The following is a 16,309-nucleotide window of genomic DNA, read 5'->3' as shown; positions in this document are numbered from 1 at the left end:
AATGAGCTTGACAACCCTGAACTAGAGTAAGTTATTTATTTTCTATTTTAGTGTATAATCTGTGGAACAGATTAACAGGTTTATTATGTAGCCAGTTTAATAGAGAACAGCTATATTTTTAAAGAGCCTATTGTAAATACCTGATAAAAGCTTTAAAACCAAGAATGCAATATTTAAATACAGTAATTAGGGAAGATTTATATACTAGTGTCTCGCTATAGGAATTGTTAAATGGATTGACTGTTTAATTTTTAATAATTTGTTTTTTTGAACAGAACTCTTCTGGACAGGCGAGACTTTAAAACATCTTCTTGCATGAGTGTGGTTTTTTTCTAATTGGACAGCATTAGGGGTAGTATATCTGTGCATTATATGAATATATATGTGGTATCTGTCAGATTAGTTGTGTAGTGTTTAACCCAATTTTCTGGGAAGACTGTGTTTGAGCAAGACTTTTTGTGGTCTGCTTTTATCAGTACTTAAATTTTACTACATATCTAATTATTTCCTTATTTTTTTTATGATAGTCAGGATTGCAGTCTTGTATGTGAGAAAGTAGCAAAGAAACTTGGAAGTCTGTCTCAATACCATGTTTACAGAATGAAAAAAAACACTTAGGCAAGGGCCAGTAGAAAATATTTGTTGCAGAAGCAATGTGCACTACAGAATTCAAATTACCTGTGTCCAACAAAGAGTTTTTAGCTGCAGAGCTGTTCTTGCATAGAAAATCTTGTCTCTGACTTGTCACTTCTGTGGTGGGTGAGGCTGGGATCCTGTGGATACCAGTTTAGTTCAGTACTTCATTTGCTATCTAGGAGAGGTACTAGAAGACTTCTGGTAGCCAGAAGTGCAAACGACATCCTGGGGTGCATCAAACACGCTATAACCAGCCAGTCAAAATAAGTGATTATCCTGCTGTATTTGCTGTTGGCGCAACCTCTCTATGAGCACTGTATGCAGTTCTAGGCACCACAATTTAAGAAGGATGTTAAGGTACCTGAGTGTGTCCAGGGGAGGGCTACAAAGCTGGTGCAAGGCATGTCCTATAAGGAGCTGCTAAGGACTTTGGGCTTGTCTAGTCTGCAGAAAATTCGAGTCTGAGGGTTGAGCTCATTGAGGTTGTTGAGCTCTAGAGCTTCCTGAGGAGGGGAGGTGGAAAGAGAGGTGCTGATCTCTCTGGTATCCAGTGACAGGACATGTGGGAATGGATCAAGGCTGCACTGGGGAGGTTCAGACTGGACATTGTAGGAAGCATTTCTTTACCAAGAGGGTGGTCAAACACTGGAACAGGCTTCCTAGAGAGGTGGTTGATGCCCCAAGCGTGTCAGTGTTCAAGAGGCATTTGGACAATGCCCTTCATAACATGCTTTAACTTTTGGTCAACCCTGAATTAGCCAGTTAGGTGATTGTTGTAGTTCCCTTCCAACTGAAATATTTTTAGTCCAGTCTATTCTATTCTATTCTACTGTTTCTGAGATCTAGCTGAGCATAATATGCTATCATGCATATAAGCAAAGGATTAGAAGTCAGCTCTAATTTCCTGACTTTTGAGTTGTTTTTGTTTAATTTTAAGCTTTAATGTAGTTCCTTGCATGGAACTTATGTTTCTTTGGAGCCCTTCGTTCTGACAAAAGAAAATTCTTATAAGCTACTTTCTAGGAAGTGGTCAGGTGCTCTATACTATGTGAAAACTAACATGATTATGTTGTAGTATATATGGTAGTAATCTAGTTGTTGAGACTGTGATTACTTAAGCAGTGTAAGTCACAGGTTAATGATTCCAGATTAAGTTGTGAAGTTAGGGAATTGTACCATGGATAGATGTGGCAATAGCCAATCCGTACCAGTTTAGGGACTGTGTGATTTGTTTAAACGCTCCTTTCCTATTTTTAAGGAGAACTATCTCTAGGAGTATAGGTTTGCTCTAGCTTCTGAACTTGCAGATTAAGAAAACTCTTAAGAGTGTGTGTGTGTATGAAATGAAGTTGTATTGCTAGCCTTTAAATCAACAGAGTCTGTTTTAATTTCTTAAAATCAAACAAAACCGTAAAAAAAAACCCAGAACCTGAAACCCTAATTCTGTATGTGTGAATTAGAATGATAAAATGTGTCTTATGAGTGTTCCTTCCAAATGGGTATCGAATTTTTAAGGACACAAATTTTACATGTGGAACCTCTTATTTAAAGATTTTTTGGTTTTTACTTTAATATATTTTATTTTATATATAAATAAAAGGTTCTACAGACATGCAAAAATGTATACATATGTGTATATGTATAAACAACATTCTATAGGCTATTCTATAAGTGTGATGTCGAAGATTTAAAGTTTCTATATGAATGAACAGAATCCTTTAATTTTCCCATCAAACTAAAAATGTGTCAGCTAACTCGTTTGTTTTCTTTTACTAGAAATGACTACCCCAAACAAGACACCACCTGGTGCTGATCCAAAGCAGTTAGAGAGGACTGGTACTGTTAGAGAAATAGGCTCACAAGCAGTTTGGTCTCTTTCATCCTGTAAGCCAGGTAAAATCACAACAAATTATGTGTAAAGCTGAATGTACATTTTTCTTCTTAGAATACATAATATTTTGTTTTGATAAGACAACAATACAGAATGTAGCAGTAAACCTGCTGTAGTGAAGCCGTACAAATAATTTTGACCTACTCTGTATTTGATGCAATATACAAGTTATAACTATATCAGAAATCGTACAATGAAGACATATTTCGTATTAAAAACAAATCTTTTACTGATCTTTATACTAAACTGTTTGTTTTTTTTTTTTTACTTGCACAGTGGTCAAACTAAACCATGTGAGCAGAAACACAGCTGACACTATGTAATTGGTTTTATGCTTTGACATTTTTGCCTAGGTATCTTTGACTTTTTAACTTAGAAAAACTATGCAGCTTGGCAGCCTAAATTTTTCGTCCAAACTTTGGACTCTACTGTTGTAGTATAGTTCCCTAAAGTCCTGCAAGTAAACTATCATAGAAGGTCCTGAGCTGCAGTTAATGATAGCTTATAACTGCTCAAAATATCTGCAAATCTGTATTCTTTTTATTTGAGGTGGTTGAACTGCTTATTTTGGAAACATCTGTTGGGAATTGATGTGGTATCTTCCTGCAGCCTAGAGTCAATGATCCCTTTATGTCACAATATTGTGCTCAGGCTGAACATCTTTGGTCTGGTATCCTGGTATCTTACTCTGAGAAAAATACCATATAGTTTAGTCACTCCAGACAGAGTGAAGGTAATTTTTCATTCCAGATTAAATTTCAACTGTTGAAATAAAGCTGCAGCTAGTGTAGGCAATCAATAAAAGGATTAGTAAAAGGACAGATAATGAGGGAATGGAAGAATAAAGATTTGGAATTGTTTCTTAAAATGTGACAGCATTTGCTTTCACGAATACTGGTTTTGGCATCTATTGCTTGTTCTAGCTATTAGTTTGAAAAAGTAATAATATTTCAGTAAACTACTTGAAAATAAAATTATAGAATCATAGAATGATTTGGTTTGGAAGGCTCCTTAAAGATGATCTAGTTCCAGGCCCCCTGCCATGGGCAGGGACACCTTCCACTAGACCAGGTTGCTCAAAGCCTTGTCCAACCTGGTTTTGAACACTCTCAGTGATGGGCATCCACAGCTTCTCTGGGCAACCTGTACCTGAATGGTCTCTGCTAATGATTTTCCTTCAGTTTAGCAGTTTAATTACAGAATAGGTAGAAAAGCTTAACCATTAAGCACTGTTCTTGCAATTAGTATGAATTACTACTTAACCATTTGGAATTCCAGGACATATTGAATTGTTTCAAACCCCATAGATTTCAGTAGGAGAGAAGAATATAAAGACACTCTAGTACTGAGCTTTGGTTGACAGATGCCCTGTTTTTGTCACAAAAACATGAGCACAACTGGGATATCTAGATTTATTTACTTATATGCTATAATTTAGGATACATACTTGAGTTTGTAACAGCTGCAGAAAAATTATGTCTCTGTCTACATTGCAGAAATGGGATACTCAAGACTTACCACCTTTTCTTTTTCTTAGGATTTGGAGTGGATCAGTTACGAGATGATAATCTAGAAACTTACTGGCAATCAGATGGATCACAGCCTCATTTGGTGAACATCCAATTTAGGTATAAAAAATACTCTGTATGTCTTAGGGTGTGTTGTATAATTTATTTATTACTGTTCACCAAGATAGGAATTTTGGAAGTGCAAGGACTCCTTTGTCAATCCTATTACTCAGCTGGTAAGAAGCCAGTTAGATAGCATTTATAAAAATGAGGTTTTCAAATGTTATGGCTACTAAATGCCCAAATAAACAACAAAAAGGAATGTTTAATGGTATGTAATTTGTAACAGTTTCCCACTTACTTACCTGAAGTAAAATTTTTGTCCTTTCTGTCTTTGAGTGTAATTTGAAGGGTAGATGATAGTTTTTAAGGAAGTCCTGTATGACTTAACTGATTGAGAAACCTTTTCTTATTGTGTTCTGCTGTGACAGACAAGACTAGCTCTAGAATACTTTCAGTCCTTTTCCTTTTTAGACTCTTCAGATAAAAAAAGGTGACAAGCACCTAACGTTATTTGCCTTCTGGACAACTCTTTGGTACAGTGATAGAGCCCGTATTTGATAAGCTAAACATATGCTTCATAGCATAACAAGTGCTTATTTGGCATCTTGGCCTTTTGTTGTATTTCTTGGTATACTGACACTTCTGAAGGCAGACAAAGAAGAAAAGTGAAAATCAACTTTGTGCATAACTTCATGTGAAAAAACACCAGTTGCTTTAGCAACAGGGTTCTTATCAGTAGGCACACTTTTATTTAGTTTAAAAACATTTCAATCTTATTACAAATGAACAACATAGCTTTTTTTTTTTTTCTTCTTGCAGAAGAAAGACAACAGTGAAGACTTTATGTATTTATGCAGACTACAAATCTGATGAAAGTTACACTCCAAGCAAAATCTCTGTAAGAGTAGGAAATAATTTTCATAATCTCCAGGAAATCCGGGTAGGTCAATGATGCTTTGCTTTCTGTCTCAAAACTGTCCTCTCTCATAAGGGCATCTAATGTAGTAAAATTATTTTTGAAGGTAAAATATGGCAGCATGCTTGTAGGGGGAAAATGACTGGGTTTATTTTGGTGTTTACTCTTAGTTTTTATCTTGTAAATTCACTAGGCTGTTTTCTGTTTGTATTAGGCTCCCTTACCAACGTGGTTATAATAGACTTGATATATGTAGATGCTGTAATGGAAAAAAGACTGGTGTCTTCCAGAACAGGACTGTTTAGGATTTATTAAACTTTGATCTCTCTTAAAACATCTGAAAAACAAATGCATTGCGTACATCAAAAGGGAGACTTAGCTTTTAAATACTTGCATTTTTAGACTTTAAAAAACACATAAATTCAAGTTTTTGTGAATGGGTTGCTCAGTTATCGAGTCTTACTAGGAATCAGATTTTAAAACTGCAGGCTTTAGTTATGGTTGTGTATGGTGCATCACTATCTTTGGACTCTGGATTTTTAGTTTCAGGAAGCTGCATGTGCTCTTATGAACTAGTAGTGTTTGATTCAAAACTCTCTTTGAGATTGGCAAAACAGAAATTGGGACACAAGGCCTAATCATCAGTTATGCAAAGGTTTCTTTGTGTTCTACTGGTTAGAGAATCTTCATGTTAAGTGCTAGTCTGTTACATACTTGCTAACAAGTGACTCTAGCCACTACTGATGTTGAGAGCTAGGGGAACTGCAACACTAACTTTTCCAAGAATAATATATAAAACAAGCAAGATGACAATTTAAATTAGAAGTCTAGTGTAAATTACAATCAGATGTGTTCATAAATTATGCTTTACTTTTGAGTATAGTTTCTGATCTTTTGCAATTTTTTTTTATTCTGGACAGTCACTGAGATGTGGAAATTTTGGAAGGGAGGCAGCGTTTTTGTTAACAATATTATGCAAAATTCGATTTATTTTTCTGTAAAGATGATGTTTGATGCATAAGACTTCAAATAGGACATATATTTTTAGTGTTTTGTTAATGTTTTTATTTACAAAAGTGTAGTAGTCAAACCCAGTATTTTTCATGGTGATAATTCTAAGCTGGAAGAAAGTTTTTTTTGTTGGAACAAGTGAGATCAGATTTGAGTTGCCTTGACTGTTTAGTTTTGCTAGCCTTTTGGTAAGTAGGTAAAGCAGATTTAAAATAATCTGTGATCTGGATAGAGCTCCACCTTACAAACTAATTGGGTTACTCACGGGTGGGTATCTGCTAATTTTGAGTTACCATAGCGTAATGTTTCAGATTCCTCTTTTCTGGAGCTCAGAAGCTAATGGCTTATATATTGGGAAGGTTTAACTTACCTCCCTTATATGGCAGGAATTACAATAACAGAAGGATCTGAATGATGAGAAAAGGGAGGTGTTAAATACTGGTCTTAATTTTTACTTTTGGGATTTTTATTACTTTCACTTTGTTTTTCAGTGTTTGAAGTCCCAACAAGAACAACTTAAAGTAGAAAGCTGTAGATGCAGTGGGGATAGCAAGTGTAGTAAACATGTGCCTCTGTTATGTTGGTGCTTTTTATCTGTCTATATCCTTACAATGATTTGTCATGTCCTCACAAGTTTTGAAGTAAATCTTAAATGGAATGTTCTTGCACTTAAAAAAAAATATTATTTAGAAAAGAAATGAATAATCATATTACTTTGACTTTCAACAGCTGCAAATTCTCCCTTTTAATGTTAATTGCATCGCGGCAATTAAGGAGTTGCACACAGTAGTAACACAGTAAGCAGCTGGATATTTTGTTAGGCTACAGGTCTATTTTCTGAGTGTCCACTAGATGTCACAGTTGTCCTTAATTATCAGTTTGATTTTGTGCTTGTAGTCTGCTCTTGCAATAAGTACATGATTATCTTTTTATAATCATGTTTAGTACAGCATTGTGTGTACAACCACAATAACTTAAGTTTCTTCTACAGCAGTAGGCTTCCACTTTAGAGGTTATATGTGTTACTAAAGATCTACAGAAACAATAAAATGTGAAATAAGTGTGTTTGTCTTCTGCAGTATTTATTTAGCTTTTTTCTTGCTCAACACAGGATTCTATATGTAATGTATTTAGTTTTAAAAAGACGTCTAAGTTAAAAAGTTGCTAGTATCTTTTGTCGTATATTAATATGGCTGTAATATGTTGCATGAGAGCAATAATCTTTATGCATAACACATACTCATATGCCTTAACTTCAAAACTGAGAAAAAATATTGTCAAGCTGCTTACTAATGAGATACAATACTTTAATGCCGTAAAATAAAGTGACTTTGTTGTCACTGTAATGTTCAATAGTGCTATACATTTTCATATTTCTTAAATTGCTTGATACTCAGAATGTGTTTAGTAAATTTTTATGCAATGCTGAAACTTTCTCATTTCTTCAGCTTTTGACGCATAGGCAGAGAACTGTTATGAGCTCTTTAGAGAAATCTGCTTAATTATACAATGATTCCATTGGCTTCAGGGCTGATTAACTGGGTGGAAAATCCAGCTAAATCATTTTATATTTTTCCATGGATGCTTGCCCAGCTCGTAGTGTTTAATGAAAGTCCTATGATGCATCCATGTGTTTTCTCCTTAATGGTGAAATTTTCAAAACAATGCAATGTGCTGTTAGGATAGGTTTTATCACTAATATCAGATTAGCCTTAGTTTATGGCCTGTTATGAAGGCATGTCCTTTTTGGAACCAAAAGTGAAATTATTTTCTGAATAAAAGTTTTTTCCCCCTCTGAGAAACAAGTCATTTTTACCCCATCTGTGTGTGAGAACAGCCATCATAATCTGGCGGTATTATTCCCTTGCTCAACTGGAGGAACTACAGTTAAGATGTGTGCAGTAAGCCTTCTCTGATTTAAGTGTCTTTTTATCACAGCTGTCAAGCTTGGAGAGCAAATATTTTCTCATTTCCATACTTAAGAGTTCTCCCATGTAATGGTGCAAACAGCCTGAATGGGCACGATGAGTCTACAGAGGCATTTTTGGAACAGCATCCAGACTTCAGTATGTGATTTAAGTTGTTATACTTTCTCAAGATATGAAAATAACCCAGGATATGAATGAAATGTTGGCTGCAAGAGATTTCTGGTCTCTTCAAATAATGCTTACCTACTTGTTGCCTTTCTACTTCTTCAAGGCATTTAGGTTGTCAGCAGTTCATCTTGCCAATAAAAAACTGAATTGTTATGATGCTAAGTGCAGGTGGGATTTCAGGTTATATTAATCTAGTCGTTTCAATGGCTTCTCCTGTCAGCCTATAATGTGGGGACTTCACACAACAAAGCAAGATACCTGTGAACTCTCTTATTAGCTACTTCTATATCTTTTGATATAAGAGACACTCTGGGAAGGTGTGGGTCAGGCTTTCTGAAAGTAGTTACTCACTTCTCAAATTAGTTCATGTCTGACAAGCCACTGGTGTTGAATCTCAAAATTAAACTTGCTTTAAGAGGCAGACCCCCTTCTAGAAAGAGACAGTCTCTTCTGTTCTGCTGTGCACTGTAGAGGACCCAGCCACAGAATGCGGTATACATGTCTTGACTGTAAATAGGTAAGATGCAACTAGACAGGTATTATTTGCTTCCTATTCCAATAGGAGTTAGTTCTTCCAGCACACTTTTTAGACCTTCCTATCATTTTTGATTTGTAGTAGGACATGTTTTTCACTTACTTGTTTGTGTAGTTCAGGGAAACTAGCAGACTTTGTGACAGAACCAAACCATTTCTGGTGCGTGGCATTGCTATGTGTACTTTGTCTGTCAAATTGCTTAAGGATAGTAATAATCCACCAGGCAGGTAAGATCTATTAACATTGAGGCCTAAAAGGGAATGATCAGAAATACCCCAGTGGTGGTGGGGGACAGGAAGCTGCTGCCTATGAATGTGTGTTCTTTATGTAGCAGGGCAAATCTGCAAACAGTGTTGTGGCTTTGCATACCCTAGGTAAGCAAGATGCTTTGTTTTGGAAGCCATTCTGTCTGAAGCAGTGCTGCTGGCACAGGGTAACTCCCTTGCTTAACAACCTTACAGGTATATGACTTATTGCTAGGCGGTTGTAAATAGACCTAATGTGAGAAAAAGACACTTTGTTGCTGGAGGTCCTAAGTAGCAGACTTTGCATCAGAGAATGGTACCAAGTATTGTTTTGGTAGAGGCCTGCTCTAACTCAGTTGCTCTATATTCTCTTCCTGGAACAAAAGCCTGTTTGACAGGACTCAGTTCTGAAGATGACTTTGAAGACAGGTCTTCAAAGCCTGGTTATCTTAATACAGCTTTGCCAGCAATAGTGTGAATCCTTTGTTTCAGCTTTTTGTTTTCTCTTGTTGACTTGCTGGTTATTTTGGTTTTGGTTTGTTTTCTAGCCCTTTTAGTCTTGCTTTGGTGTTTTGCAACCAGGTGCTCCAGAGCTGCAGCAGGCCCAGCAGTGTCTCTGGTGGCACAGTGTTGTGACCGAGCACCACGGACAGGGCCACTTCTTCCCTGCTTTAAGACCTTCTGCACTAGAGCAGGGAATGATCAACCAGAGGAATGGCCAAACTGGGGAGCTTTTCCTAGAGGTACTTAAGGGAGTCTGACCTTATTGTAATTTCTTTACTCCTACAGTGTAAAGTGGTTGTAGTGCAGAGGCTGGACTTTTCTAGATGTTTTCTGAAACTCACCAGCTACTAATCTCAACCTGTTTTCTGTATGTGGAATAAAGTTAAATACTGAGGAACAAGGAGATCCTAACTTGTCATAGGACTGTTGCAAACTAATGAATCAAGAAAGTATACTACTGCTGAGTCTCTGATCAAACATCTCTAAGGTGCATTTTAAACTGTTCTCATCTGAATATGGAGTACTGAGTTATTGCTTTATTTAGATTCCTGGCAAGGCTTCAAGTACACTGGTTAGAAACCCTTCCTCTGTGTTCTTTCTCCCCTATAAGATGTATTTCTGACCCTAAGTTTTTTCTTGAGTTCAGAATGTCAAATAAAAATATCCAGTCTGCTTTCTGCAAACTATACTTGATGCTAAGAAAAGGCTGAGTAAGCTTTAGTTTTATAGAATTTTGAACTGTAGTCTGTCTTACCTGTCTCTAGGATGCTCTGCAGATGAGGTAGGCACATCAGCTTGTGCATTTTGATTGTTATCTTGCTGTTTTGCTAGTTAGGTATGGACTTAGTTCATCAGGATGCAGGCAAGTATCTTTTTCCTACATCTGAAATTTACCAGTATTGGAAATCTGCAAAGCGGGGGAGGAACATGATCCCCTGGTATTTTTGAGTTATTAAACCTTGTGCTTGATGTCAAGTTTAGGAGGCAAGGTTATTTTTGTTTGATGCAGCTGGTACTCCTTATTTCTACCTTCCAACAGAAAGAATATTTTGCAAGTCACCAACTAGGGTGTTCACATGAAGCCTTCTATGCAAAAAAAAGGCTAATTTAATGGCATAACATCACTGTTCTCTGGAAATTTCATCATCAGTGTAGATGATATGACCTACTCATTATTCCTTTGCTTATGAAAATAAACTAATATATGCTTCAAACTGTGGGAATTTTGAAGAGGATTACAGTTCTCTTGCTTTTTATACCCTGGTAGTATAGTACATTGGAACAGAGCTTACTATGGAATCATTAGAAATGAAGTTATTGAAATAGTCTTTTGACTACTTTTGACTCCGGCTTTCTTTGGGGTGCAGCCAGGGGAGTTTCGGTTGGGACATTTAGTTGGGCCTTTTGCCATTTTGCAGAGGCCTCTGGGCTTTTTTGACTTTTTTTTCCCTTTTTCTCTCTTTTGGATGGGATGTTCAGGACTGGGGTATCGTTTCCTGGGACTGGCTGCTCAGTGTGGACGGAATTAGTTTGGAATTGCCTTGAGTATACTTTTTTCCTATTATATATGTATTTACTAGTAGTGTATTAGTATCTTGTTATTTTATTAAACTGTGTTTATCTCAATCCAAGTTTCTCTCTTCCTGTTTTATTCTTTCCCCTATTGGGCAGGGTAGGGGAAGGGGTGAGTGAGCAGCTATTGTGGTTGTATTGCTAGCTCGGGTTAAACCATGACTCTTCGTAAGTAGAGGAAAAGCCATGTGAAAGAAAGTGGCAACAGTTCCATGAAAGGCAGAAACTTCATGAAGCACAAAGTTTTCCTCAAGGGAACTCAACTATAGAGAGGCTAGGAACTGAAGCACAACATTTTACGTATGTGAAAGCCTCTCCTGGGATTATAAGCTTTTTCATGATTGTTCAATCAAAGTTCCGCCATGGAAAAGGGATTAGAAAATGTGTATGATTTCTCATGTAAAAGTGAAAGAGCTTTTCTTTCCACTGCCAATGAGAAACTGCAAGGTCACTTACTAGTCAATGTGACATTAATCATTTACATTATACTGTGTAATACTTCTTTGTAGCAAGTGTTTGATTACATGTTTCCATCTCTGTGTTTTTGTTTTTTTTTTTGGTGCGTGAAGTTCTAGTAGGAAGGTTTGAAGGGATTTCTTAAAAAGCATAGGTTTTAGATACTTCTATAAAAATCTTTGGTTTGGATGGCTTAAAACTGCAGGGTTTTTTTTGTTTTTTTTTTTTTTTTAAAGTGTGTTATCAATGCAAGGAAACTACTCTCTATGTGATGGGGGAAATTTTTCTAGGCTTTGATGCAAGCCTCAACCACTGTATTCTAATTACAGTACTATAAACAAATTCCAGTCCATTTTCTGGTGGGCAGGAGCAGGTTGCAGATAATGTTCTGTCTGCCGGAAGGACAGAGCCAAATACCCAAACCTTTTTTATATTAGTATTTTTTCTAAAGTAGGGATAAAATTATGGCCTTATAGCACGTATAGAGTTGTATAAGGAAACCAGCTGCGAATTTAGGTGAGCATATTCTCAAGTGTTCTTTTGAAGTATGTAGGATGATAATACTGTTGTAGAATTACAATAGTACTAGTCATCTTGTAGAAATGTTAAGTGATTAGTTTGTAGTCCGTGCAGATTATCTGTGCTATTAAACCAATACCCCAAGTCAAAACAAAACAAATTCACAAAAAAAATAACACCTGAGGTAAAGCACCATACACATGTGTGTATAATCCTTCCAGTCCTTAAAATCTATTGTTACCATTTGTTCATCAGTTTGTTATACTGACTCAACTGTTCTTGGCAACATCTTTCAGAAAAGCTATTTGTTTTCAGTGGTGCTTTGATAATGATTAAATAGCTATTGGAGATTTAATATACTTTGCATACTTCTGTGTTGTTCACAAAGTTCGTTGCTTTATGGAATCCATGTTTCCTTATTGATGATCTCTGTGATTGTCTCCTGTACTACAGACTTCCCAGATGGTTTTGGAAGGCTTTTCCATTTTTGTATAATATACAACCTGGTAGAATACAGCCATGAAAGATTCCTTGTTTTCCATGATAGTTTCTTTTCTTCTTTATATCCCTGAAGGATTTATTCAGGGAAGACTTGCATAATGAAGAGCAATCTACTAATAGAATAGTCACTTTACCATTCCTAATTAGTACAAATGAAGAAACTTTGCAAGAAAATTCTGCATGAAGGGTGAAGGCAATACATGCTATGTGGTATTAAAACTTGTGTGAGACTAAGGTCTGCCACTTTGTGAGTTTTGCCAGTGGCGTGGCCGTGCTAGAGCTGTGGAATAGTCCTCCTTTTTTTTAACTCTGGCAACTTCTGCAGCTGATTTTCACCCCTCACCCCCCCACACCCATGTGCTTCTGGCTTTTGTGAAAGCTTTTTATGTAGCCTTTAACCCTCCGTGCTACATATAGCGTCTCTTTGTTTCTTTTAAACCATGGCTTTTTTCTTTTTAATGCCTGGATAGAGCGGAGATGCTGATCTGTCTCTTTGATAGCATTACCAAATTTTTGGAGCTCCTATAGAGATCAATCAAATGTCTGTCTTCTTTAGCTCCTAGGAATTGGTCCAAACATGTATATTTAGATACAATAGATAATATATATTTAAAATGGTAGTGCCCCCACCCTTCGCTCCCTGAAATTCAAGCTGTAATCAAAGTTATGTGCTATCAGGCTGAGGGAAGAAAAGCATGCTTTTCTTTTACATGCCCAAAATGTAGTGAAAATCCCTGTGGACAATCGTGTTTACAAGGGCAACTGTCTGCATTCAATTGTGGGTTATAAAAGTGCTTGCTTGAATAAATACACTGAGCTATCAGACAGAACAACCAATAGTTCGTTGGACTAATTGACCTTGTCAGTAGAATAGAAACACTTGCAAATAAAATTCCCATTGCCAGCAAAGTTGCAACTGAAAACCCCTGAAGAAACTGTGTATATCCTCTAACTATCTTGGAATGCAATGATTCAAGGAGCAGACATGCGGGGTTGGGGGACAGAAGGGGGGAATCATTATCTAAGAAAGTTTTCTATACCAGCATTTTCTAATGATTTTTTCTTTTTGTAGCATGAGGTTATAAAATAGTTAAGTAGTTCACTTTCCATCTTCAGATGGAACAGTTCCGAACAGTCATTATTAGTTTTACCATATCTCAGGTCCCTTTGTATTATTTGTTTTGCTAGTCTGCCTTTATTTTAATGTATCCTTTTCAGAAAAGGCAAAGATATTTGGCTGGTAACCACAGCGTGTTGTAATGAGGGTGGAGTATGTTTGTCATTCTACAGCAATGGTTGACTTACATGAATGCAAGTGTCTATAACCACACATACTGTGGCAGTTTATCTTTTTGAATATATTCAACTGTGTAACAATGGAAAAGAATCACAGTAAAGAACAGAATATCTGGTCTTCCAATCAAAAGCATGATGGAACTGTTTTTTTACTTTTCCAGTGATGAGTCATGTATCTTACTAAATAAAAAAAAAAAAAAAGGAAAATATTTCACTCCAGAAATAAGTCTTCACAAATGAATTAGTCATATATCAGACATTTCCTTTTAAAAAAGTTGGAAATGTCACACAGGTGGAAGCAGTATTTAAGAAAAAAAAAAAGCACCACTGAAAGACATAACAGGCTTCACTGTGCACTATAAAAAGATGATTTTATTGGTTAGAAAACAAAACAGGAAAAATGGCATTTGGAAAAAAAAAAGTCTGAAAAATAGTCTAGTTAGCTGCTAAATAAACTTCAGAGATGAAAGTTTAAAAAAAGCACCAAGATTTGTAAAAGGGAGGGAATAGTGTATTTCACCTTAAGTAAGGGACAATGTGTAATAAGGGATTTTGTGGTTTTACAGCTCGGTGCATGTGTTTGAAAGCTGTTCTCTCAGCAACGTGGGTGGCAGGTTATGCTACCATATAATGTATTGTAGTTGGCTCTCCACACTTGTCAGGGTTAGTGTTCAACCATTCGGAAAATTTTCCCATTGTTCTATCATGTGAACCAAGGCTAGTGTTGAATTCCCAATAACCTTCTGCAGGAAAAAGAGGTTTAATTAGAAAGTTTGAAATTTGATTACTTCTGTTATTGTCTTAATGTACTTCTCTCTAATTTAGGTGCTTATCTGCAAATGCAATCAATTTTTGCTCAGAAGATGAAAAACAAACTTAACACTGTACTGCAGTTGCTTCAACACTTTTGAAAAGAAAACTTGTATACTCAATTCCGTCTTTCTTCAGCATTAACACTATATTTCCATCTTAAACATGTTTGCTTTAGATGGATCATAGCTTTTGGCAGCTACTGCATTTTTAGCAAATAATACTGTTTCTAGTAAGAGTTGCAAAAAAAAAAAAAAAAAAAAACAACTTTGTGTGAGGTCCTTGTAAACGGAACCTTGGGAACGTTATGTTATTTCTGTATTTTCCCTCCTTTTGTGCTTCTTCTCTATTTGTGTCATGGTTATAAATTACATCGTTTGAACTAGAGAATTAAAAACATTTTACTTGTGATTCCCGTAATTTAAAAAAGGAACATTTGTTTTACGTGTATTTTTTTTTCCTTTTTACCTGTTATTTCAGAGGCTGGCACACAGAGAAATAAGCAATTATGGTATTGAAATTCCATTGTGCCAGCACCTCCAGGGCATAATCCAAAAAAACCCAGAAAAATCGCCTGCTGGATTGTATGCAATATGCTTGTGTGAACATCAGTGTCCGCTGTTCACACATCATTTTTTACTGAAAGTTTCTTCTGGAATAAAGGTTCTGTGTTTGGAGAGTGCACTGGGATATTTGTTGGTCAATGGTTTTTCAAACTTTGTAGGGATTTCTAATTACAGTTCACCAATGCAGACTCACTAGATACTTTTGCAGGTAATTGTTAATGCTTCAGAAGTAGGAGAAGCAAGCAGATATTTGGTTTTGGCAGCATGTAAACCATATCAAAAAAGACCTTGATGCTCTTCATTTCATTTAAGCATTCTACTTGAAGACTGAACATGGGAGTGAAGATGCAGGTGGGTGGGTGGAGAGGGAGATGAGGGCATGACTGAAGACACTGAAATATGTAGTTTCCCTATATCAATATTTTAGCTCCTTCTCTTTCTCCTCTCCTCCTTTTAATACAAATATATTGTCTAACTGGAAGTGCATCCAGCATTACGACTGATACTGGATTTCAGTGTTCAGGCTCATCTATTATAGAATGTCTTCATGGTGCTTGACCAGATCACCCTGACAGGGTGGATCAGAATTCATATTAACTATCGTTTACAAAACATGTAATACTGTTCACTTGCTAACTGTAGTATGTAGCAACATCTGTTTTCTCCATAGTTCTTAATCTGTCTGCACTTGGGCATATTGTTGGAGACCTTGTTAGGCAAACTGTTTAATGCAGGCAGAGATTGTTACAGTTTCTGGTCTTTTGCTAGATTCATGAAATTTAAGAGAAAAGGAAATTATTCTAAACCAGGTTATAAGGTTCAAGCTAGGTGAAGTGTGATAGTTTACCTTGATACTCAAGATAATTATCTGACTGTCTAAACACCGCTAAAGTACTTCTAATAGTATAATTGCCAGTGGCAAATGATGTCAGTGTATACTTGCCAGTATAGAAATTATGCTTTTGGTTATCTGTCTAAAAAAATAACATAGTCTGTCTTCAGTGGTGTGGTTTTTTAGGTTCCTGCCCTCCTCACCTGTGGTTAAGGTCGTATGACCAGAGAACTATATACATGTGTATCTTTTTCCTTCAGTGCAGTAACTGCAAAAGTGTATGTCTGTTTTACTGTTATTAATTTGTTAATGGGCTAGTTCTTTGGTATAGGTTATCTTAATTTCTTTTTTC

General features: G+C 36.3%; 1 protein-coding gene across 3 annotated transcripts in view; it reads left to right on the top strand.

Moving 5' to 3' along the window:
• Positions 1-16,309, top strand: part of ANAPC10 (anaphase promoting complex subunit 10) — a 38,783-nt gene that overhangs the window by 4,848 nt on the left and 17,626 nt on the right. For 2 of the 3 annotated variants that reach the window (XR_013922074.1, XM_080343529.1), the window contains exons 2-4: positions 2,413-2,529; positions 4,065-4,155; positions 4,918-5,038. Coding sequence is in view for 1 of the 3 variants with exons in the window: in XM_080343529.1 (XP_080199655.1) it covers positions 2,415-2,529; positions 4,065-4,155; positions 4,918-5,038 (327 nt within the window). In the remaining 2 variants the exon portion in view is untranslated. Of the gene's footprint in view, positions 1-2,412; positions 2,530-4,064; positions 4,156-4,917; positions 5,039-7,963; positions 8,092-16,309 lie in introns of all 3 variants that reach the window. The other variant, XR_013922075.1, reaches the window with a different exon arrangement.

The sequence above is a fragment of the Nesoenas mayeri genome (genome assembly GCF_963082525.1).
Source record: "Nesoenas mayeri genome assembly, chromosome: 4".
Classification (NCBI taxonomy): Eukaryota; Metazoa; Chordata; class Aves; order Columbiformes; family Columbidae; genus Nesoenas; species Nesoenas mayeri.
Note: the sequence above shows the minus strand (reverse complement) of the source record. Positions and strands in the feature narration are given on the sequence as shown.